Genomic DNA, 24,698 nt, shown 5'->3' on the forward strand with positions numbered 1-24,698 from the left:
TAACTTTAATTGATTATGGGGCCTTGGGCTCTTCCCTGAATGATGGGGATGAAGAAGCACTTCAAGGGACAGGCCACACCCTGAAGCAGCTGAAGGCAGGTAAGTTTGGGCCCACTTTCCTCATTTGTTTCTCATTTAAGCATCCCAGTGAAAGACTGAGATTTAGATGGGGACAACTCAGGTCCCAGTGAGCTGCTGCTGTGAAGAAAACCAGAAAAGTCTGGATTTTTGGCTATTTCAACCAAGCAACACCTTTGTCCTAGGTTTGTCTTTTAGGTGCTGCTCCTCCTTTGGGTTTTCCTGTCGTAACTTAGGTCCCTGAGTCCCCTCTTAAGGGTGATACAGAGGAGCAGAGCTGTCCCTGTCCCCAGCTGCACAAATGCCCATTTCAGTAAATCCTCCTGTCCATTACATATGGACTTCTGGGTACAGAACTTGGAGGAGTAGGTTTTAACAGCCCCAGAGGTTGAACCCACAGGCTGCCCACAAGAGAAAAGCTTGCCCAAAACCCCATACATTTTTGGGGCCCCTTACACAAAGCTGCATCTTTTCTCTGGGCTTTAGGGCTCGAAAGCGCTCAGGGAGATTCTTTGTTGCGTAATTCAAATACAGATTCCCTTTTTTACCAAAGAAGGAAAACTCCAGCTCTAGGCCATGTAAATAACGGATGTTGCCCACCTCTACTCTGTTCTGCTCCTGTGTGGGGATATGGGGCTTTTCCCAGTGCTTTTCCCTCCAGCCCTGAATGGGTAAGGCACCTCCCTGCCCACCTGCCAGCCTGTGCTGAGCAGCCCTGGGGTGTCACTGGGCAGCTGGCACATTCCATTAGTGGCTGAGGTCTGTGGTGGGAGGTGGCTCACTGGGACGCCGGAGTCAGGATGGGCAGGAAGAGCCCACCCAGGGAGCTGCTGCCTGTCACTGCCTGCATCCCCTGCTCATCCCACTGGACTAACCAACACACCTGGAAGTCGACTGACCTGGAATTCAGTTGTGGGAACCCACAGCAAGCAAGATTCTGGGACATCAGGTGCATCACCCACCACAAACAGACCCTAGCAGGTATTGCAAAGACAGACAACGAGCAGACAGAGCAGAGGGATGGAGCCAGAGGAAGTCACAGATAGGCAGAAAGATGGATCTCTGCAGGAGAGACTGATCCTCCTGCTGCTATTAGGGGGACCAGATACTCACAGTCATGGGCTCCTGAGCCGTGCTGGAGGCTGGGGAGGTTTGGTCCTGCACGTGTCCCCGCTGGGTCCTTTGTGGCCCGGGCCACCGCCCGCATCCTCGTGCCCCCTTGGCTCATAGGGGGATTGGACCTGCCCCACACAGTGTGCTAAGGAGCCTGAGACCCACTTGGGAGCTGCAGCCGGTCACTTGATGCTGTAATCCCTCCTCATTACAAAAGAGACTCTGTTGTCTTTTGCCCTGTTCCCTCCTAATCTTCTGAGTAAGCCCTGCGTGTTTATAGAGGCGGCCGGAGGAGGGGGAGGCAGGGCTGGCTGCTCTGCTGCTCCTAACTCCTGGCACAGCCATGGTGGCTGCCAGAAGAGAGGCATTTTTCCTCTAATTCTTTCCTGTTTGGTCCCTCTCTCCATGTCACAATCTTACAGGAACCCCAGGAGATTATGCAGGGCTGGAATTTTCCACCAAGGCTGTAAAACACGGTGTGCTTGGGGGCTGCCCTCTCTTCCCTAGGTCAGTGAAACACCTGGTCCATGCTCTGCTTGGCTCTCACAGGACATTTCCCTGTCATCTCTCACTGTCCCTGGATGAGTTTGCCACCTCTTCCAGCTGTGGTTTGGATGCAGAGGATTTCCACTCTGCCACTGGTTCTCCAAGACTCTTTCCATGTGTTCCCTTTCTTTTGCTCCTGCTTTTCCAGCACTGCTTGAGAGCTGTCACTGTGCTTCCTTGCACGATATTCTGGGAAACACTGGTCCTTGCCTTGCCCTCAAACTTCCACCAGGCCAGGGAACTCCTTCCCTCTGTCTTCCCAGGGTCCTTAGTCCCTTTTCTGCTCCTTCCCAATTGTGACCGTCCTTCCCTTCTACCACCTCCTCAATGCTTCTGCTCGGGTTTTAAGGACATTCCCCTTCCATGAGGCTCTGAATCAAAATCTTTTCTTAATGCACTGGTCTTCCATCGTTTAGGCAGCTGTGGGACACTGTGGAGAGGGAGCACAGGTCTCATCCTTGCAGGTGAGAGCAGCTCCTCTAATAACCAACTTTCTCCTGCACTTTGTCTTTGACACTCACTTAACATCAGTAGTTGGGATCAGTTTGTCCCAGTTGTAGTTTTCTCTTTCCTGTGACTGATCCTTGACAAGAGGGGTGGGCTGTTTCACTGCTCCTCTGGAGCCAGGTGCTGCCTGGCATCTGCCTGATGTGGGATTTCTGGTGCAGTCCTGGGAATTGCTGCCAGTGGCAGGGAGAGCATAGTTTAAAATGTGGATCAGTGCTCTGTGAAGGCACATGGGAGCAGAGGGACCCTCTCTGAAGGGAATGTGGTCTACTTCCAGGGCTGGAATTGCTGAACAGGCAGGCTGAGCTAGATCTTGAGGGTCTTAGGGTCTGAACCCTCATCCCCACACACAGCAGGAGACCAAAATGCTTCAGGTGAGATATTTGCTGCAGCTGTTTGGTGCAGTTTGGCTGCTCCTGGGGACGTGGAACAACAACCCCCTGAGTGTCCTGCTGTTTGTGGAGGGATGTGCTGGCATCTGGGGGCCTCTGCTGCCCTCCTCTGAGAGCAGCTCTGCTGGCAGCTCGTGAGCTCCGCAGCTGCCCTTGGGACAACAGGAAATATGTGTGGAATTTAATATTAAAGTAAATAACTGAAGGGCTACCAGCGTGGCAGAGCTGCTTGGATCTCTTTCGACATCTCCTGTGGCCTCAGACCCTGAGGAGGAAGATGGTCTGAAAGCCTGCCTTGCTCAGCAGAGCAGGAAGCAAAGAGGTGCTGACATCCATCTTCAGCCTCAGAGCCCTGGAATCATCCTCATTTTCTCCATGCTAAAGATGTAGAGATTGAATCGCTGTGCTGGGAGCTGAATCCCTGCTTTGGGAATGCCAAAGGGCCACTCTCAATGCTGAGTTAGCAGCAGCTGGCTCCTGGGAAAGGCACAGTGCTCTCCTTGCTCTCTCCCAGAGAACAGTAAGTGTTTTTAGGGACAGCGGGTCCCAAAGCTTGGTGAAATCCCTTTCCCTTCTCCAATTTCAGTGCTGGGATAGACACGGAGGCAGCTGGCATCAGAGGTGTCTCTCCAAACTACATGCTTCCTTGAAATCTGATGTAATTTTAAAAAAAAATTTGAACTGGGAAGTGTCTGGGGAGATGCTGTTTTCCATGGACAGGATTTAGAGGATTCAGAGGTTTGAGCTGGCCAGAAGTGTTTGAAGAGGATGCAGTGACCCTGCAGTGCTTTTGTGAGGACCCCCAGGCTTGTTCCCCTTTTGCTGCAGAATTCCTCACTAGTTCTTGCTGCCCTGTGCCAAGCTCCATCTGACCCAAGTGCATTTTGCTTTTAGGGGCTTGGATGGTGACAAATCTCTCACTTTGCCTCTGATGTTGCACAGTTCAGTGCATACAGCATGAAAATGAGGGAAGGGTCCTTGGTGAGGTCCCTTGCCTTAGGAATTGTCGTGGGGATTAGGTGCCAAAGGGAGGATCAAACATGCTGGTGCTGGAAATCAGAGACCCCAGAGGAGCCTTGCTGCAGCCCTTGCAGCCAGCTGAGCAAACATGTGGCACAGCCAAGGAGCCAGCCAGGAGGGGCTGGAGGGAGCCTGGAGTTTCAGGCCATTTGTTCTCCTTTCCATGCCAATACCATCTGGTTTGAGTTTGCTGGGTAAGGGGTGTCAGCAAGTCAGATTCTGCTTTCCAAACTCAAAGATAATGCCTGCTCTTCCTTCCCTTCCCAGCCTCTCTCTGGTTTTCTTTTTCTTCTCCCCCTTTTCTTCTTCATCATTTCCCTTCCTTGTATTTCCACTTTCCCCTTTTTCCTTTCCTTTTCTGCTTCTCTTCTGGGAAGAAGAGGGGAGTACTCTCTCCCCTATGACAAGTTACTTTTTCAAGTTGCTGGGGTTCAGCACATCCACCTCAAAGCTTCCTGCCAGCACTATCAGTTCTCATCCTTCCTGCCTTTGTTGGCTCCTGGAAGCACTTCTACCTTTCTAATCCAAGGACCCTCTGTTGCTGCTGGCCAAGCCTTGGGAGTTAATAATTACAAAGACTAATTACATCTGTTGCTGCTTTGCAGAGCTGAAGATCTTTCCCCTCCTCCCAAAAGTTCTCTGAAGATAGCAAAGGTTGCAGCCAGAGACACAAACACCCCGGACACTCCGTTCCCAGACTTCAGAGCATGGGCTTGGCCTGTGCTGTCCCTGTGGATCCCAGCCATGAGGCAGGGCAGGGCTGGAGGTGACACAGATACCCAGGAGATGCTGGGACAGAGAATTGCTCCCTGTGTGGTATCCACAGAAAAATCCTGCAGTGGACACCAGGATCACCATGTCTGACTCTCCTGCCTCCGGTGTTGGGTCTGTCCCAGTGGCAGAAGATGGACAGGCTGAGAGCAGGGAGGGAGCTGTCACTGTGTGTGAAGGCTCCAAAGGAGAACGGCTGCCTGGAGGGAAGCCCAGGGCAATGGCAAGGTAGGATGTGATGGGAAATGTCCTCTGAGGGCAGCAGCAGTTTTTGGTTCAAAATTTCAGTGCTGTCAATCCACAGGTGGCAGTGGGTTCCGCTGTGGAACAGGAGTGACAGCAGGAGTGATTTGGCTGTTGGGTTGTGAGCCCAATGCTCCCCTTGAAGTATAAAAATCCTGGACAATCAGCAGCTGATTTTCCCCCATCCTTCCACCTCCCTGCGTTTACATCCCAGGTTTCCTCTCTGTAGTGGCTTTGTGTGGCACCGTTGTGGTAGTGGGGGCTACAGGGAAGCAGAGATCCACCTGCAGCCCGTGGAGGAGCCCACCCTGGAGCAGAGGCATGCCCGAAGGAGGCTGTGGCCCCGCAGGGAGCCTGTGCTGGAGCAGGGTCCTGGCAGGACATGTGGAGAGAGTGGAGCTGCCTGTTCCTGACCCTGTGGAAGGGACCCACGCTGGGGCAGTGCATGAAGAGCTCCTTGGAGAAGGAGGACTTCTCCTGTGGGAGGAACCCCAGGCTGTAGCAGGGGCGGAGTGTGAGGCATCCTCCTCTTGAGGAAGAAGGAGCAGCAGAGACAGCAGCCCCCATTCCCCATCCCGCTGTCGGGAAGGAGGCGGAGGAAGCCAGGAGCGATTCCGAGCGGGGGACGAAGAGCGGAGCGGAGGGGCGGCTGCCGGCCATTTCCTTGCACCCCTCGCTGCCCCGCGGTGAGTGGATGGGTGACAAACGCCGCTAGCCCGGAGCTCAGCCCGTCCCGCCGCGCCGCTCCGCAGGGATCCCTCGGCCCGGCGGCGCTCAGGGCGCAGCCGCGCCCGCATCACGTGGGCGGCGGGGCCGCGGCCGCTCGGGATCGGCTCCGGAGCCTGCGGGAACCGGTCCGCTTCTGGCTCCTCCGGGCTCGGCTCCGCCGGAGCCTCCGCTTCTGATCCCTCCTGGCTCGGCTGCGGCTCCTCCGGGCACGGATCCGCCGGAGACTCCGGTTCGGGTCCCTCCGGGCACGGCTCCGGCTGCGGCTTCTCCGAGCGCGTCTCCGCTTCTGGCTCCGGCTTCTCCTCCGGACACAGCTCCGGCTTCTCCCGCGGGCTCCCGGTGCGGCTGCCCCGGCCATGGGGGCTCTGGCGGGCGCGCCTCCGCCGTGAGCAGCATCAGCAGCAGCGGGACCCAGCGATGTTGCGGGGGTAGGTGCGGGTCTGGACGGGGAAGGAGTGGCGTCCGTGTGCCGGGGCTCTGTGTCGCCGTAGTGTCTTGGAATGGTTTGTGTTGGAAGGGGTCTTGACGTTTATCTTCTGCTGCCACGGGCAGGGGCACCTTCCACTAGACCCGGTTGCTGCAAGCCTTGTCCAACCTGGTGTGGGCACTTCCAGGGATGGGGCAGCCACGGCTTCTCCGGGAAATCCAGTCCATCACCCTCGTAGGGAGGAAGTTGTGTGGAAGCCAATTAAGGAGATGGAATACGGAGGCAGCAGTATCTCCAGATACAGGACTTGGTGTTTCGTTGCTGGGGCAAAGACAAGAAACGCCAGTGTGTGTTCTGCTATAATATAATAACATAATATAACAAAACACTGTCAGATGCTCTGCCAAACATTTGAGGGATGATGCTGAGCACACATGGGATGATGAGCCACTCTGGACTGATGCTGGTCCATGGTGGTGCAGGTCAGGCGTCCATCCCGGTGGGGATGGAAAAGTCAGGCCGTGCTCCCAAACCTGGGGGTAAGAGTTTAACCTGGAGAGAGCCGGAGGCTGCTTGCACAGGAAACAATCCCGTCGGATCAGTTCTGCAGGAAACATGTGGGGCCCGCTGGAAAAAGTGCAGATCCTGCACATTTTTTTGCTTTTTCTACAGAAACCAACTTTAGAAGGTTGTGGGGTGTTGGGGATTTTTTTTTCTTTTCTCTTTTTTTTTTTTTTTTTGTGTAGGTTTGCATTTCTTGTCAGATCATGACTCTTAGGATATGATCCATTTTTCCTGGAAAGATAGCTACTAGTCAGCAAGAGAGGGAGTGTTTCTGGTGGTCCTTTGGTCTCTGGGGTTGGATTTCAGAGCCGCACCTGGACACTGAGCAGAATCCAGCATAGCCAAGGCTTCCACAGGGATTCTGTTTGCACGGCGTGGAGAAAGAATGAGCTATTCTGTCGTAGATGATTTTCCAGGATATGTTTTTGGCATTACAGAGTGTGGGTGGGACTGTTTAATTCCTCCATATCCTCCGGTTTTCTTCCGTAGTGTGTGGAAATACGCTGAAATATCTGTCTCCTGAGGCAACTTTCAGCTGAGAATTAGAGAGTCATAAAGGAACAACATTATTTTTCCTTCCTGTGGGTTAGATTAAGTGTATTTGTATCAGTAGACTGGTGAAATGTCCCTTTTCCTTGCTGCTTCTTTTAGTTATTATTTTTATCCTCCATGCTCTGATTTCGTTGATCGTTTTTGGTGTGAATTCTTCCCAGTGTTCAGAGAGTTCTCCATGTGTGCTTTTCCACATTGCTTTCCTATGATACCTGATTTAGCTGGGAGCTGCAGCTTTGTTCCCTTTTTGGAAGGTGGCTGTGGACAGCTGTTGGTCTTGGAGAGCTTGGGGGACACAGAAAGGGAGAAATTAGAGTGGAAGAGGTGATAGAACACTCTGGGAGATAAGCCCAGCCTGTATGGAGTTGGAGCAAGGGGAAAGAGCGTGGCCTGGCTGGAATGCAGGAGAGGAGAACACAGAGATGGGGCAAAGGGATGAGGAAAAAGTGAGCCTGAGCAAAAAGAGGTGATGGCTGCTCTGCAGGAGGAGGTGGTGGGTGAGGAGCAGTGACCAGGAGTGTGGGAGGAGGTGCACGAAGAGAAGGGCACCAGAGCTTGTGAGCCAGAGATAAGCAGCAGCAGGTTAATCTGCAGGGCAGTGCCTGTGTCTGGGCAGGACAGAAAACTTCCACGTGGGGAAGGCTTGGACACACTGCCCCTGCCTTCAAATGGAGGGAAATATTATGGGGAGAGTTCAGTGAGGAAGAGGAGAAATGCAAACACTGCAGTGACAGAGTGCCCTGCATGCAGGCACTCATATGATGTTTTCCATTCCTAAAACTTCTTCAGCATCTGTGTTAATTTGGGAGCTGACAGAGCCCTACTGAGCACTGGGGTGCAGTGTCCTGGGTCACTCTTCTGGTTTCTTCTTTCTAGGATATCTCTGCTTGCTGGCCACTGAAACTAAAACATAGGGTTTTGACTCAGCTTGGGAAAATACACTGGTTTAGACAGCTCTATGGGGGATTTTTATGGGAAATAGGTGGGAAAATAGGTTAAAAATCAGTTAAAAATAGATCTTTTCCTTCTGAAGCAGATGCAGGGGGTAAAGAAGGCTGGGTTGGCAGCAGAGGGGATTGGGGTCTTTATATTAAGAATGGGAAAGCTGTATTCCTTTTTTACTAGTTCAGTAGGGAAGTCTGACCTTAGGTCTACTGGGTGTATTCTGGAATCCTAAAAATCTATCTGCAGGGTGTTTCTCTTGGACAGCAGGTGAGAATGGGATCCTGGAGGAGCTGTCATTTGTTCTCCTGATTATTATCCTGAGTTAATGTGGACACCCTGCCAAAAGGGTAGAGCACTTCCATAGGGTTGCAGGGCAGAGGAACAGGTACAGCTGTTGCTGCCCAAATTCTTCCCCATCACCCTCCCTGCCTCATTCCCACTGCCCGTGCCTGGGGCTGGATATGTTGTGAGTGTTGGAGGAAGGCTCTAGATCACCCCCACACTCATTTTCCATGTGCTGTTACCCCCAGCCAGGTCAGTTTTGAGGAAGAGAGCCAGAATCCACCCACTGTGGGACACTGGAAGCCCCTGATGCCATCCAAAGGCGACAAGGAGGAGGCAGAGAGTGGATGCCAGGATGCTGGAGGTGTGCACGAACCCCAGTCCACGGAGCAGCTCAACGTGTCCCGGCTGCGCAGCTCCTCGGTGGAGATCCGGGAAAAGGGCTCGGAGTTCCTGAGGGATGAGCTGCACAAAGCACAGAAGGTGAGCCCCAGGGTTTTTGGGAACTCCTGGGGAGGGTGGCACAGGTTGGAGCAGAGGGGGCTTTCCTGGAGGTGGTGACAGGAATCTTGGTCATGGATCAGGTGCTGAGGTGGGGAGGAAGGGCTGTGATTGACAGGCTGGGGCAGGACATCAGCATTCCTATCCCTCTCTATTTCCTCAACAGGAGCTGAAGCTCAAGGACAAAGAATGTGAGAGATTGTCAAAAGTTAGGGAACAGCTGGAACAGGAACTGGAGGAGTTAACAGCCAGCCTGTTTGAGGTACCACCCTCTTCCTTTCCCATCATTTCTTAAGCTAAGCTTACATCCAGCTCCTTTAAGACAGGCTTTCCCTGGACTTCCAGCTCTCCTCCCACAATTTCCTCCTCTCCCTTGTTGTTCTTTCCCACTTGGAAAAGCAGAGCTGGGCAGTGGTGCAGGTGGAGTCTTTACCTGGATTTCCGTCCCCTTCTAGGAGCTGTGGGGTGGCATAAAGAGCACAGTAGTTATGGTTCCAAAATGTGGGAATGCCTGGAGCTGGAGCCAAGCATAGCTCCCTGTCCCTCTCCATGCCTGCTCTGCAGTCTGGGCAGCTGCTCTGTAATAGAGATGATTCCCTGGCTCATCCCAGCCCTTGCTGGGGGTGGGAACATGCTGGATGTCCTCATCTACTCTGCTCCAGTGAGTGTCCAGAAGGCTTGTTGGTTTTGTTTTGGTGTTTTTTTGTTGTAATGGGATTCTTGCCAAGCTGTATCCTGGCAAAATCCTGTCCACTAGCAGCTCTAATGTCTGGATAACGAGGAAAGCCAGAGCCCATCTGTACATTTGAAATGCAGGGCTGTGAGAGCCAAGGAAGCACTCCCTCCCAGAATTTTGGCTGCCTGAGCACTGGGTGATCCTGGAGATCATGTAGCCAAGGGCTGTCCCCTTCCTTTGGTGGCCTTGGCCAGATGCTGTTTCCAGACTGCAGGGAGGCCCCAGCAGGCTGCATCCCCCTCCCCTCTTCCTGTGGATGAAGCTTCTAAGCCAGTTTCCACCATTTGGCCCCCACGTGAGCTCCAGCTCCTGCTGTGTCACAGCCAGCCTGGGGCAGTGGGACCAGCTGCTCTGAAAGGGAAGCAGGAGCAAAGTGCAATAACAAGGCAGGCAGGAGCAGTGCCCTCACCATGACATGGAGCAGTGAGTGTGGATCAGGATCAGAGCCACAGGCAGCAGTCAGCGTCAGGAACCAGTGCAGGGATCACCCAGCCAGGCTGCAGTGACTGCAGGAACCAGGCTGAGGTGAGGCTGGAGTCACAGCTCTTGGAATAGGGGCAGGCACAGGTGTGGTGTGGAACAGGTGGGTTCTAAGGTCAAAGCGATTCCCAAGGGCAAGGAAAGGCAGGTCCTTGCTTCTGGCATTCTTCTCAACAGCCCCTATCAGTGAGAGATGACCTTGGCCAGCTAAACTCCTTAACTTAGCCAGCTGCACTCTTGGAAATGGAATGCACTCCAGGTTTTGGCACTAGCAGCCTTCTCTGGGAAATTCTGAGGGAAGGCTCTTCACAGCTGAAGGAACAAACCTCCTGGTTGTGGCAGGGATGTCTGTCTGTCCCTTTGCCTGGAACATGTGATGTGGCAGATCTGGGACCTGCCTTGCTGGCTGTGTGAGCTGGGGTGCAGCAGGTGGATTAAAACTCTCTCTGGTGCAGGAAGCCCACAAGATGGTGAGAGAAGCCAACACCAAACAGGCTGCGGCAGAGAAACAGCTCAGGGAGGCCCGGGGCAAGGTGAGTGGCTCTCTGTGACTTCATTTTTGGGGTTGGTGTGGTGGCATCTCTGCCCAGCCTGGCCACAGGGCTGTTTGTTGGCTGAGCAGAGTGAAGTGCAGCTTCATCTCTCTGAGATGCTGTGGTCCCTTTCTAGCAGACACTTGAGTAGAGAGAAAAGGCCTCACAGACATCCTTGCATTGCAGTCTCCTGCTGATCCAGCTCTCACTAGGGAAATGGATCCACAGAGAAATAATGAGTTCAATTGTCACAGCTCTGGGATGGAAGGGTAGAGCAGGAACCTGGGGAGTTGGAATTTCCTGACATGGCTGAACCACAGGGCTGCTCAGATGGCTCCATCTTGAGGAGAGAGAAATTTCTTTGGAGTGATTAGCTCTGAAAAGAGCCTGGGACAAAAGGAATAGATTCCCAAACAGCTGCTGTTTAAAATTCTGGGTGATGGTGGCACTGGGAGGATGGGAAGAGGCTTCATGGTTGGGCTTGTAGCTGCTTCCCTGTGGTTTCAATGTTCGATGGGATGCAGCAAACTGGAGCCCAGCTTGTGCTGAGGGTGACTCTTGCTTGTGTCCCAGATTGACATGCTGCAGGCAGAGGTGACAGCCCTGAAGACGCTGGTGATCACATCCACGCCATCCTCCCCGAACCGGGAGCTGCACCCTCAGCTGCAGAGCCCTTCCAAAGCTGGCTTCAGGAAGGGCCACGGGCGCAACAAGAGCACCAGCAGTGCCATGGTGTCAGCTGCCAGCCAGAACGTGGCTCCAGAGCCCGTCAGCCGGGAGTGCAGAGAGGTGGGTCAGGGACATCGGCTGTGTCGGCCTCGGAGCCGCCGCTCTGGGAGCTCCGAGCTTCCCGCAGAGCTCTGTGGTCTCACTGAGCAGCTGTTCGTGCCCTGTTCCCTAAATTTGTGCTGAGGCAGGCACTGGAGGGCTTCCTTTTGTTGGGGTTTCCTCTTTGTGGGGACAGGAAGCAGTCGAGGGATTACTGAGGGGCAGATCCGGGGGTGCCAGTGCTGTGAGCGGATGTGGAAAGCTGCTGAGCAGAAGCCAGTTCCACTAGCCAGATGTGGACACAGCTGTCCTGGGAAGCAAATAGGAGGCACTTGGTCAGGAAAAATGAAACTGAAGAAGAACGTGCTGCAGGAATATGTCTCACTAGCGATTTTTTGGGAGCTGCAGCCTGTGTCGTGAAGAATTGTTGAGGGAACGCAAAGGCTTGTTAAAGATTCGGATCTGTCATTTCTTCATGGAGGCAGCTTCCACAGGGTGCAGATCTCCTGGGGTTTCATGTCTCAGGGCTCAGCCTCCAGAGTGCCCAATGTTATGTATCGAGGATGGGATGGTTTTTTGTCCCTCAGAATTCTTATGTGAGAGGTGATAAAAGGGAACCTGGCATTCAGAGAGTTGGTACTCTATGGGAAAGATCTTAAATTTGGCCTAAAAATGGTAATTCCTGTTCCCTTTCTGCACCTCAGACTGAAGTCTAAAGATGTGACTTGTGGCCCTGTGGTGCCTGGAGGACCATGCTCAGTTCCTGCAGGGGAGGACTTGAGCCTTTCTCTGTATCTCATGTTTTTTACCTCCCTCTTTGCCTGTCTCTCTAAACCTCTTCCTTCACTGTCTGTCTCTCCCTCTGCCCTCCAAGTCTGGTTTCCCTGCTCTCCTCTCCCTGCTCCTTTGCATCCTCCCTGGGAAGGCTATCCGCATCACCTATGAGCCAGGCTGGCAGGCCTTGGGAGCAGATGCTTCCTCCTTCTCCTCTTCCTCACGGCAGGTAACCAACCTTTGGGAATGGGTGGGACCCACCTGCCTCTCACGCTTCCAGCCTTTCAGTTCCAGCTTCCTTTTATGCTAATCTCCATTTTTTTTCCTTTCATTTTGTTTTTCTCTATTTTTTTTCCATCTTGTGGCTCTGAAGCTGTTGCTGGTCCCAGGTGAGCAGTCTCCATAGCACAGAGGGGATGTGCTGGAATCTGGACTTTTCCAGCTGCATTCACTCATGTTCTTTGTGTTGCTCAGCTTAGTTTTATTTCTTTCCTTTCAGAAGCTTTTGTTGGGCTTGTAGGAGCTGCTCTGTCAGTCAGGTTGGTGGTTTGCCCAGTCATCATCTGGGATTTAAATGCCAGATCCCACAGAGTCTCCTCTTGCCCCTCATCATTCCTGCCACAGGTTGAGCGTGCACTTTGTCTATTCAGTGGTTGTGTGGTGGCTTTCCTGCAGCCACAGGAAGGAGGAAAAGCCACCGGGAGGAAAATGGGATAGAGAGGTGCCTGCAGGCTTCTGGCACACACAGCCCAGGGTGGCTGTGTCACTCTGGCACAGAACTGCTGCTGGGTGGGACGTGAGAGATCCTTGGAGCCAGGCAGCTTCCCTCAGACACTTACGTGATGTCTGAGCCTCTCCAGCTGCCAGAGCTGATGTTCATGGGTTTCCTGCATAGTATCAGGTACTTTCTGACAAGGTGTTCCTCCCTCTTCCTGCTCCTCTTGGACGCTCGCTGCAGGTCGACTCCATTTTATTTGCCGAGTTCCAGGCCTGGAAGGAATCTCCAACTTTGGACAAATCCTGCTCCTTCCTGGACAGAATTTACCGAGAAGATGTAGGACCTTGTCTGGACTTCACCAAGCAGGAGGTGAGTGCTGGAGAAGCAGGAGCAGCTGGCAGCTCTGGAGTGTTACCCTCCTGGAATTCATTTCTGCTCTCCCTTGTTTTGCTGCAGCTGTCGGAGCTGGTGCGAGAGGCAGTGGAGCAGAACACCCTGACCATCGAGCCAGTGGCTTCCCAGGCTGTCCCTGTGGGGAAGGTGGCAGCAGAAGAGTGTGGTGGCCCCAAGTAAGGACCGTGTCTCCCTGCCTTGTCCCGTCCTTGCTGCTGGTTTGTCCCCTGTCATGGAGTGGTGTGACAGGCAGCCTGGGGCCACCTCCCACTAGTGGGAATGATGTGATATTCCAAACCAGGAGGAGGGATTTTATTCAGTTATTAAATTTAAGTCCTTTCTTTCCTTCTGAGGTGTCCCTGTGACAGAAGGGACGTGCAGGTTTCCTACCACTTTCCTGCAAATGATTCCCCAAACAACCCATCCTGTGTTTATCGGTTTCCTTTTGATTTTTTAAATTTTTTTTTGTCTTCACAGTGGCTTCCGGTCACAAATCGTAACATAAGTGAAATATTTATTGTTCAGCCAGTGATCAAAGGTCTCTGGAGCATTAACAAGTCACTAACTCAGCGCCATGTGGCTGCTTGGAGGTTTTTGCTCAGCTGACCTAACCCTTTAACTCTGTCTAAATTCCACCCAGGCAGGATGGGAAGGAGCCCATCGGCAATAAAAGACCCAAAAGGAATTTGTTCCCTTTTTTCCCAGATGCAAAACACTGCTTTTTATGACAATTATGGTTTGTTTGGTTGTGATAGCTGTGGTTTTGCACCAAGTGGTACCAATCAAGCAAGAGTCACTCTTTTCCAGGATGTTGCAATGCTCAAATATGTGGCTCCTTACAGGTATCTTGTTTACAAAGTTTTTGGTCATCCTGCACCTCTTGGGAATTCAGTCTCCTTAGGTTGTGTTAATATTTGGTAAATGATTACTTCTCCTTGCATCTGGACACTTGGAACCCGTGCTTCCACTCTTGGCTAATGTTTGCCTTGAGAGCAGTGGAAAACAAGCCCAGGGACAAGGTCAGGAGCTCTCTGAAACATCTGCTCCCCTCTGCTGTCACCTCCTGTGGCTCCCCAGAGAAGAGGTTTTGCAGTTTGGTTGTGATGCTCCTCTTCCTCCTGAGTCCCTGAGGAACATGGTGATAACTGTGCACTAGTAAATTGTGCTTTATTGCTTTAAGTGGTGATGGGAATCATCTGCCTTGCAAATAGCAGGAGAAGAGGGAAGAAAATAAAGGAATGCTGTACCCCTTGCTGATGATTGTATGGAAAAGACTGTTTTCACCCTCTGAAATCTCAAAATTGGGAAGCCAAGCTCCTTTCCTGTCTGCCCAAGGAGGTGTTGGCTTGTTTTGAGTTCTTGGTATGTGCAAATCCTGCTCAGATGCTGGATTTACCTGTTTTGAGGCCAGCTTTGGTGCCCAGCCAGCGTGTTTACATCTCACCAGGAAAGCTGATACACCTGAGCCTGCCCTGGAATGTGGGGGACATGTGCAGAGACCAGGGGACTTTGAGGCTCTGCTCCAGCCTCACCTCTTTAATATTTATTTCCTGTGGTTTCCTCTGGGGCTGTGTGTCAGGGAAAAGGTGCTTTCACCTAAAGTCTCCTAAACTTGCCATTTATGGAATATTTCCAGGAGCAAAAGAATATCAGCCAAGGGTTTTTTTTTTTTCCTTCTTCACACTGTCTGACCCAGGGGTGGCTTCTGATCTCTCACTTCCATCTCCAGGTGGCTCAGTTGCTGGATCTGTGCTGTGCCACTGGATTGCTGAAGTGCTTTTCCCTTTTCCTGCAGGAAATGCGCTCTGAGTGGCCTCCCCAGGACCTGCAAGCACCGGATCATGCTGGGGGATTCTGGGAATTACTACTATATTTCCCCTTCCTGCAGGGCCAGGGTGAGTCCTTCACCTCAGTGAAGGTCAAGGTCAGTGCCTTGACCTTCCCACATCATTCCATGCCCTGCAGTGTTCCTGAGGGTCAGCCCTGGAATTGAGGAAAAACTGAGATTTGAGGTCATTCTTGAGGTTGAGGTGTCTCTTAGTTGGTGATTAGGGGGCAGATCCAGCTCTTCCTTCTGCTTTCAGATAATCTTCAGTGTGTTCACTTGCCATGATTTCATTCAGTACAGAGCTTTGATTGTTTGGCTCTATTGTTATTATTTCATTCCCCTTTGTAAAACACAATCATTTTCTGCTCTTTGGAGGCTGTTGCAGTTCCAGTCTGATCTGTGCCTGGCTGTGGGAACAAACTGTCCTTTCTGTGGAGGGGAGGGAGAAGGTGAATCATTTGTTAATGTTGCTGTTGGGGCTCTTGTTCAGTGGAGGATTTTGGAAGTTAATTCTTTCCTGAGCTGCATTTTTGAAGAGCTGATCCCACAAAAAGTTGGTTTTTGTGCACGGGTTTGACTCATTTTTGCCACTTGCACCGAAGTAATGTCTAAAATCTTCGTTCCTTTTTTTTCCCCCTCTTTCTCTCTGTCACGCAGATCACAGCAGTGTGCAACTTCTTCACCTACATCCGCTACATCCAGCAAGGCCTGGTGAGGCAGGATGGTAAGAGCTGGCTCCAGGGGGATGCTTTCTGTGGAGGCAGCTGGGAGGAATTGGGAGGAGCTGTTTGGAGTGACAGGAGTGGGGTTGGCTGGGGGTGTCTCTGAGAAGCAGATAGGTGACAAAAGAGAGGCATGAGGGGAGCATCTCTTCCTTCCTTATCAGCTTCCTGGGAGCTTTGCTCAGGGGTGGAGCTGCTAAGGGGTGTCCTGATGGGCCTGTGCTGCTTCCCTCCACTCTGGGAATGCTGGGAGCACAGCAGAGCAGGAGCTGGTGGCCAGCTGTGCCCTCCTTACTGATTTTTTGGTGATTTTTTTCCCCTTCTCTGCCCCCGTTGTGCTTTGCAGTGGAGCTGATGTACTGGGAGGTCATGCGGCTCCGGAGGGAGATGTCTCTGGCCAAACTTGGATTTTATCCCAGCGAGATGTAAGCAGAGCCCTGGGTGTGGAGGAAACTGCTCCTGGAGGAAGGGCTTGGAGTGCAGTGCCTGTCCTGCTCTCTCCTTCCCTCCCTTCCCTGTGCCTGGAGCAAGGAACAAGAGGCACAAGTTTCACCTTCAGCTGTCCCACTCCTCCAAGTGTGACTGGAATGCAGCTGCCACGCTGCCCCTGGAGCTGGGCTGGCCCTGGCTGCTCCAGGATGGCCATCCATGGACTCTGGAGTCTCCTGTATGCAGTGTATATCCATATTTTTTAACCTTTTGTTTTTATATGCAGCCTGCTTTGGCATAACCCGAGGCCAGGCCTGTGCAGGGTGGGAATTCTGGACCTTCCTTGTGAGCCAGTCTGTCAGGAGCTTGGAGTGCAGTGCCTGTCCTGCTCCCTCCCTCCCTCCCTCCCTTCCCTGTGCCTGGAGCAAGGAACAAGAGGCACAAGTTTCACCTTCAGCTGTCCCACTCCTCCAAGTGTGACTGGAATGCAGCTGCCACGCTGCCCCTGGAGCTGGGCTGGCCCTGGCTGCTCCAGGATGGCCATCCATGGACTCTGGAGTCTCCTGTATGCAGTGTATATCCATATTTTTTAACCTTTTGTTTTTATATGCAGCCTGCTTTGGCATAACCCGAGGCCAGGCCTGTGCAGGGTGGGAATTCTGGACCTTCCTTGTGAGCCAGTCTGTCAGGACAGATGCTGGCTGTCTGTTCCACTCGTTTTTTTGGGATGGAGGGGGTGCTGTCCCTGAGGTCCTGCTGACCACAGCAGCCCTGAAAATGCCAGCAGAGCACAATAATCTTGAACAGTTTGTTTCCAAGTACTTCCTTGTTCCTTTTCAAGGAGCCTGCGAGAGAAGCTTGTTGCCAACGGAGTCACAAAGAGGGATTTGTTCCTGTTTTTAGCTGGATGTTTGCCACTGGGTTGTGCAGGCTGGGGAATGGCTGGAGCTGTGCACCTGGGGCCTTCAGCAGAAGAAAGGGAGCAGAGAAATTCCCTAGCTCCCAGCAAGCTGCAGGATTTTTTCCCCTGGACTAGGGAATCTGCTGGAGTTGTCAGAGGCAGATGCAGTGACAGTCCCTGGTGTGAAGTCCCCCATGATGCTCCTAAACACAAACCTCTCTGACAAACAAGTCTTGGAGCTGTTCCTGCTCTTGAGGGAGCTTTGGGCAGTCCTGTTCTCACTCTTCAGGCAGAGCCCTTGCCCCAGGTTGGGTTCTTTGTGTCTTCAGGAGGGGCATGCCCAGGCTGAGCAGTCTCAAAGCCCAGAGATTCCTTCCCAGTGTTACATCAGACCTAGAGATGCCTGTCCACTGGGAATCACAACTTTTCTTGGGCTGCCATTCCCTGGTGAGGGAATCTGAGACCTCTTTTTGTGCAATGAGGAATGTGGCTGAGGTTCCTGCCTGCCCCAAAATGTGCTGTGAGGGAGGAATGTCACTGGAGCTGTAGGAATGCACAGGTCCGACACATCCTGAGCCCAGACCCAGGCTGATTAAAGCCGTGACAGTATTTTGTAGCCTTTTTTCAGTGACTCTGGAATCAGCTCAGCCATCACCCACTCTGGGGTTTCCATTCCTGACAGGGTTGTCACCCTGTCCCCCTGCCACCCTCAGCTCCATAATTCCATACTCTCCTGAAGGACATTACAGGAGGAACTCAATTTTCTTCCACTGAGCTGCTGGATTTTGTCTAGGGGAGAGAGAAATAACACAGCTTTGGTTTTCCCAGCTGTGGATTTCAGCTCAGATGAATTCCACCCCTGGAATTTCTCCCTGCATCTCTTCCCCCATCCTTTCTAATCTTTCCATGTCTTCCTGTGCCGTGAGCTGCTACACTGCACAAACATTGCAGCACTGGGAATGAGATGATCTCTCTGGCTGGGAGATGTTTTGGTTTGTGGGATATTTTTTCCCCCTTGGTGTCACATTGAAAAGCACTTTGAGACAGAAGGAACTGGAGCAATGCCTTGTCTGAGGTTGTCTTGCATTTCAAAGCAGAGAACAATTTGTGAAGGAAAATGAAGTCACTCTCTTTGCAGCGGGATGGTTGCACCCTGCTCTTTCATAAAGGAAAATAAATATTTGCTATTAACCTCTACAAGCCTGGTTGGAGTTGGAGGGTTGGGGTGCAAGAGAAAATCCTACAGGATGGGGTTTGGGGTGCTTTTATTCATCAGAGCAGGTACGTGTTCTTCCTGAGGGAGGCTGAGGCTTCTCCTGCTCCTGGAGGTTGTGTCTCCTTTCAATTGCTGCTTGAAGCACTGCACGGGTGCTGGGTAATTGGAGGGTCTTCTTCCTTCCTCTTTCCTGATCAGTCTCCCCCTTCTCCTCTCAGCAGGCAGAGGTTTTGGGTTGCTCTGGTTTCGCTAAAACCTTTTGCTCTCCTCCCTGCTCGGCTCTGCACATGAACATGGAAGATCTCATCCCCTCTGAGAGATGACGTCAGTGGGAGAGCTTTGTGCAGAAAGGGATTTAATTTCATTTTCAGTTAAAAAGCCATGCAAGAATCTGGTTGTGCAGCACAGTCAGGCAGCCACGAGAGGGCACAGGCAGCCCAGGCAGGGACTGTCCTCCCTCCCTCATTCCCTCCCTGGGAGAATGGAGCATCTCCAGGTCCCACCCCTCCTCACCCTCCCTGCAGCCTCTTGACAGGAAAACATTCCTGCAGCTTCCCTGCGCTGCTGGGAGAGGGAATTGGGCAGCTGGAGAAGGGAAAGGAAAGGAAGGATTTAGATTTCTGTAAGGGATGGTCAGGTGAGACACTGGGAATGCTTTCCTGTGTCTGGGTCTTTCAGTGGAATGTCAGCAAGGATTGCTGTCAGAAACTTCCCTGTGACATTAGCACCTAAGCTTCTAAGGTATGAGAAGACATCATGTCCCCTATTCCCAGCCGTTTCCACCAAAACTTTCCTGCTCTTTTTCCCCTCATAAATCAGCCGGGGTTTGAGCAGAGTCTCTGGGTCCTCTGGTACCTTCTGCAATCTTCCTTGCACCTATTTGCACCCACAAAGGGTCTGCCAGCCTGTCCTGGGCTGAAATAAAGAGCTTCAAAGGGATGGGAGTTAAAAAAATCTGCTTTTATAGATGTGTTTGACTTGCTTGATTTTGTTTTCATCCCTGTTTCCCTCAAGTTTGGGAGAGAAAAGGGATATTTGGATGATGGTGGAGGTTAGTGTTGTGCACAATGAGGTGCTTCTAAGCCTTTGGATATTATTATTACTGGAGAAACTGGGATTTAGACTACAGAGGTTTGGTTGCCCCTGGAAGTTCCCTGTGTCTGCTGGCTGCGTCCTTTCCCTGCCTGTGGAATTACTCCAAGTTTGCTCAGGGCTGTAGATCAGGCTGTCTTTGTGCAGCTGGTCAGGCTGTCCCCACACGCCCACACATAGAGATGGATGGTTCCTGTTCCCAGGAACCAACAAATGAAAGATTTTCATTTTTTTATTATTTGCTCCAGGTGCAATCAAAGAAAAGAGCAGCTGGCCTCGGAAAAGTCAGGACTTCCCATGCTTTCCTGACCGTCCTGTAGGATGAATCCATCAAAGCAGAGAGGATTCCCTGCAGAACAGGCAGCTCTGGGCCAGCCATGGGGAAATTCCAGTCATTTTGGACATTCAGGGAGTGTGGCCCTGCCAAGAAAAAGTCAGATGTCCTGGCACAACTCTCAGTGTGCACGTGGCACCCACGGCTGGGGCTGGCCAGCTCTGCCAAGGCAACCCGTTCCTAATAGGAGCAAATCCCTGTGGTGCCACCAGTGCTGGGAGCCAAGGGGTCAGATTTGCTGTTTGTCATGTCAATATTCCCATGTTTGTGCAAGGCTCACTGGGCTGAGCTGGAAAGTTGACTTTAGCCAGGCTGAGAAGGCAGCTGGACTTTGTGCTGGTTTATATAACTTCCAGAGAATGTTTCACCTCCTTTGGGAGTGGATTAGGAGGGAATGGGAACGGAGAGAGAATGAGACTCAGCCTGGTTGTGGGCTGGATGTGATGGGAAGAAGGGAAAATGGCTTTGGAATGGCCTTAAGATGAAGGAGGTTAGATTTGGATGAGATATAGGAAGAAATCCGTCCCTGTGAGGGTGGTGAGGCCCTGGCACAGGGTGCCCAGAGAAGCTGTGGCTTCCCCTGGATCCCTGGAAGTGTCCAAGGCCAGGTTGGATGGGGCTGTGAGCAGCCTGGGACAGTGGAAGGTGTCCCTGCTCATGGCAGGGGTTTGGAATGAGATGGGCTTTGAGATCCCTTCCAACCCAAACCATTCTGGGATTCTGTGATAGATGTGAGCTGCCAGTGGTGCCCTGGCTCAGGAGATGACATAGCACTGGCTGGAGTGATGGAGCAGAGGGACAGCAGGGAAGGTTTAGGAAAGAAGAGGCACTCCTTAGCTTTTGTTTGGCTTAATCTTGAAATGCTTCCCCTTGTAGGAGAAAACATAGCTGCACAGGAAAAGCTGAGCCACTGATACAAATCTGGTTATTTACAAGTGACTCCAGTGATGGAAAAGCCATTTGTGCAGAAGTAGAATCCCAAAACAGCTCCCCATGGGACTGTGCCAGAGAGGGGAGCTGGGAGAAGGAAGCTGAAGGTGGAGGTGTTCCCCAGGAAGCTTTGCAGTGCAAACCCCAGCACTCAGTCCTGTGCTGCTCACAGAGCTTCCAGGGATATCCATGTGAGCACACAGAACATCCTGAGCTTTTAACTCTGCTAATGCTTCTACTTTCTGCTCCCTCTCTGGTTCTGGGGCTGCAGGCTTCCCTCTGGCAGATGGAGCCATGGGATTGGCTCAAGGACAGCTCCCTGCCCTTAATTCCCCTGGCTCACTGTGCTAATTCTGCTCTGTTAATCACCTTAGAGTCAATTTAAGGTGCTTCATGCCAAAGGACACTTATGTGGGTCACAGCCTAGTCACACCTTTGCTCTTTCTGCATCAGCACCTGGACAGAGGGGACTTGTCCCTCGCCTTTGGTGACATTCCCCTTTGTCAGGTCACCTGTGCCATCTGGCAAAACCAGGAGAAAGGAGGGAAGCACCAATCCAACTTTCCGTCAAACAGAGGGCAGTGATAAATAATGTCTCAGGAGAGCTGGAGCAGCGTCTGATGGTCCCACAGTGTTTTCAGACAAGGGAAGTTTTGCATCCACCCCAAAATCTTGGCAGCTCTGGCAGACATTAGTCCTTAATAGGAGAAGGAAACTGGGTTCCAAATCTGATTAATTTCACACTGGAATGATGTGGATGTGGAGAACACCTCATGGGCTGTGTTTGAGTATGCCTGAACCAACTGAGTTGCGAAAACCCAAAAAACCATTTTTCTGTTGTCAGCAGTTGGGCGTTGCTACTTTCTCCTCACTGCACTGGTTTTAAAAGCCTGGTTTTACACATTCAAAAACACAAATGAGTTAAACCCTCTCTCTTACTGCAGCACATGGGACTCATCCCTGTGCCAACACTACCACATCCAGCAGAGCTTCTCTGAAACCATTTACTAAATATTTCAATAGAGACCTTTCAAACTGTTCCTCTCTGTTTCGAGAGACATTGCAGAAAGGAAATTTCTTCTTAATCTGTCCTCTGTTTTGTGTTTGATTCATTTGTGCATCATGGGGCAGAGCAGGCTCAACGTCTTTTTGCTTTTAATTCTTTATTTTATTCTATGCAGACAGAAATGTTCCCAGGGAATGGTTCGGGCTTGAAGGGATCTCTAAAGATCATCCAGCTCCTGACTTGCCCAGAAGCTCCTGCTGCACCATTCAAGCCCAGACATCCTGTTTTTGTGGAGCTGTTGATTTTCTGCAGGGATGTGGAGGAGTCATGGTGCTGGAATGCTGCTGGAGCACCGTGGCTTCACCATTCCTTGCCCTCTAGTGCTGTTGGACTCCGTTTCACTCGCATACCTTCACCAAATCAGGTGCTCAGTTTTAGACTCGGTGCGCTCCAGCGTGATGGGGAGACAAGAATGAGCAAGGCATGGAATTGGAATTGGCAGCAGCGCTCTGATTTCTGGTCACACTTTATTTCTCCCTCCCCAGGGGGATGGTGAAGCACAGGCTGTGCTGCTTTGCTCCGTTTGGGGTTGTGAGTGTGGCCTGAAGGTTTGTGGATTTGCAAAGGGTGATAATTTCAGCTCTGAGTGATTTACCTAGGGATGCTGGACCAGGAACTGGCCCCAGCTGAGAAACCAGCAACATCTTCAGCTCAGAACCCAAACTTCCAGCTTTTATTAGGCATCTCTCAGCAATAAGGGAACAAAACACACAGAGAAAGTGCAGTATGGCTTGTATATTTTATAGAAAAACCAACTGCTGCTTAAGGCCAGGCCAATTGAGGCCAATTAAATTAATCAGGCAAATGAACCAGCCACACCCGTTCTGAGGAGGATGGGTGCAATCACGGGCAATTACCGTGATTAATCCTCTCATTGTCAGCCCCACAGCCAGCACCTGGCCAAGAACTTGGGGAGTTACCTAACTGTGCTCAGGAGGATGCTGCAGGCGAAGGTGGTGCTTCCAGGTGAGGATCCTTCTGCTTGGCCTTTTCCCACTCCTTTCTCGAATTTCTGCTGAGCCTCCCTTGACCTGAGCAGCCTGGGCTTGACCTTCAAACCTCAGAGGCTGGCAGAAGGTGGAAAAGCTCTGACACAGGGTATGTTAGAACACATCATCTTCGTTCACCCCAGTGAAACTTACATTTGTACCCTCCAACCTCTGTGGAGGGTAGATAACATCTTTATTTTTATTTTACGGTATTATTTATATAATTTCTACTTATTTTATTATCTTTTATGTTCTGCTGTGGGGGAATTATTCACCTCCTGGCTCACTCTGGAATTCTGGATTATTACCTTCATACTCTTTACATCGTGGTTTCCAAATGGATAAGTGTGTGGCTGGGAATGTGAACAGAATATTCACCTTACAGCAGCTCCAACAATGCCCTGTTCTATAGAAACTCCTGGACAGAGGGATGGTGTAGGGAAGACTCAATGTGGAAGTGTTTCTATTTGTGATATTTGAGGAATTTAAGCTAATTTTTCAATAAAATATGTATGATAACATGATAGAACCCAGCACAAACACTGGAAAAAAAATGAGGGTTTTTCAGAGGCTGAGGTTGCTGGTTGTTTTTTTTTTTTTTTTTTTTTTTTTTGTTTTATGTGGAAGTGTTTATATTTGTGATATTTGAGGAATTTAGGCTAATTTTTCAATAAAATATATATGATAACATGATATAACCCAGCACAAACACTGGAAAAAAATTGAGGGTTTTTCAGAGGCTGAGCTTGCTGGGTTTTTTTTTTGTTTGTTTTGTTTTGGGGGTTTTTTGTTTGTTTGTTGTTGTTTTGGTTTTTTTTTTTTAACAGATTTTTAAAAACCTGTTGCAAGAAGGAAGCTCACAAATGTGGCTGCCCCGTCCCTGGAAGTGTTCAAGGCCCGCTTGGAGGTGTTAAAAACTGTACATCTGAACACCATGAAGGTGTTTCTCCCCATGCTGATGCCACACACAAATTATGTTGTGAAGAAGTTTCCTGAAGCCTCTAGAACTGGGCCCCTGCAGAGTAAGTAAAACATGATTTTTTTAAAAAGCAATATTGTTCATGGGTGAAGCTATTGATTTGTAACAGTTAATTTTTGTGTAAGAGCCACCTGTGTTTGCATTAGGGGAAGCTGTTTGTTCTGGGATGAAATGAAAGCCCTAAAATCGGGGTCATTTCTGATTTGAGTTCTGTGACACCTCGTGGCACCTGCTTTTGAGCAGGATGAGTTTGCCTATGGAGCAATTCCTTTGGACTCTGGCAAGCTCCAGTGTTGGTTTTAGGGGACAGATAAGGATAATCTGGCCATCACTTTGTCTCCTGGCCCTGGAGAACCTGTGAGTTCCCTTTGTCTGCCCCTTCACCTGATGGGATGTGCTTCCATGGGTTCATCTGGCAGAACCAGCTCTGTTAAAGCTGCTGCAAGGTGCTCACCACACCCCAGGATGAGGCATGAATGGGCACAAAATGGACTGTAAGAAAATCGTAATATGCTTCTATGAAGTTTTCACAGCAATTTTGTTCTCAGCTGCTTCCTCAGACAGTCTGGAGGCTGAGTTTGAGTGGCCAGGCAAATCTTGGACAGAAAAATCCCCTGTCCTTTGGTGTTTGTTCCCAGGAGGGAGGGGAAGCAGCAGCATTGATCCTGAGATTGTGAATGCTAATAAAGAAATCCATCTGTGCTATTAAAGTCAATGGTATCAAAATAATTCCACTAATTTCACCATGTGAAGTGGAAAAAGGACGTTCCACAGTCACTGGCTAACTCCACAAAAAGCCCCAGGAAAAACAAGGGAGGCCATAATAAGCAGTCTGATCCCAGGTCCTTTTTTAGTTTGCTTCCACAGTGTTCTTGGCTTGGTATCTGGTTTTGAACTGCTAAAAAAAAAAAACAGTTACAAGGCTAAATCTGACATTGGAGCTTGAATCACCCTTTATGTCAAATACCTACCCTGACTCATTACAATCCTGAATTTGAACATGTTTTTGATCTCAGAGCAAAAGCTGGATTGTGACATTCCCACCCGAGAAATGTCCTGACTTGCTTAGTTGGCATGTCCATGCCACCTGCTTGTGGGTTTGTATGGCAGAACGCACTCCAAGAGGGAACAAATTCCCTG

At 50.9% G+C, this 24,698-nt stretch overlaps 1 protein-coding gene across 13 annotated transcripts; it reads left to right on the forward strand.

The window, feature by feature from the left end:
* The first annotated feature begins 2 nt into the window (after positions 1-2).
* Positions 3-16,405, forward strand: RAB3IL1 (RAB3A interacting protein like 1). 13 transcript variants are annotated; one of them, XM_041412633.1, is made up of 13 exons: positions 9-1,059; positions 1,614-1,698; positions 4,262-4,655; positions 8,418-8,652; positions 8,837-8,932; positions 10,342-10,419; positions 10,993-11,208; positions 12,920-13,048; positions 13,136-13,248; positions 13,550-13,573; positions 14,868-14,967; positions 15,558-15,624; positions 15,969-16,405. In XM_041412633.1, the coding sequence occupies exons 3-13, from the start codon at positions 4,513-4,515 to the stop codon at positions 16,049-16,051; spliced, it is 1,284 nt and encodes a 427-aa protein (XP_041268567.1). In that variant the 5' UTR covers positions 9-1,059; positions 1,614-1,698; positions 4,262-4,512; the 3' UTR covers positions 16,052-16,405. The 13 variants fall into 13 exon arrangements, with proteins under 13 accessions (XP_041268652.1, XP_041268661.1, XP_041268588.1 ...); XM_041412611.1 differs by having other exon boundaries at positions 9-3,850; XM_041412622.1 differs by having other exon boundaries at positions 9-1,698.
* Positions 16,406-24,698: the final 8,293 nt, after the last annotated feature.

The sequence above is a fragment of the Onychostruthus taczanowskii genome, unplaced genomic scaffold, assembly GCF_017590055.1.
Source record: "Onychostruthus taczanowskii isolate IOZ18803 unplaced genomic scaffold, ASM1759005v1 scaffold101, whole genome shotgun sequence".
Lineage (NCBI taxonomy): Eukaryota > Metazoa > Chordata > Aves > Passeriformes > Passeridae > Onychostruthus > Onychostruthus taczanowskii.

Bases quoted from the DNA above. Each gene is read 5' to 3' on its own strand.
- RAB3IL1 (XM_041412611.1), top strand. From the start codon at position 4,513: ATGTCTGACTCTCCTGCCTCCGGTGTTGGGTCTGTCCCAGTGGCAGAA. The intron at 10,420-10,992 runs GTGAGTGGCTCT...CTTGTGTCCCAG, and splicing joins TCAGGGAGGCCCGGGGCAAG to ATTGACATGCTGCAGGCAGA. The intron at 14,968-15,557 runs GTGAGTCCTTCA...TCTGTCACGCAG, and splicing joins CCCCTTCCTGCAGGGCCAGG to ATCACAGCAGTGTGCAACTT.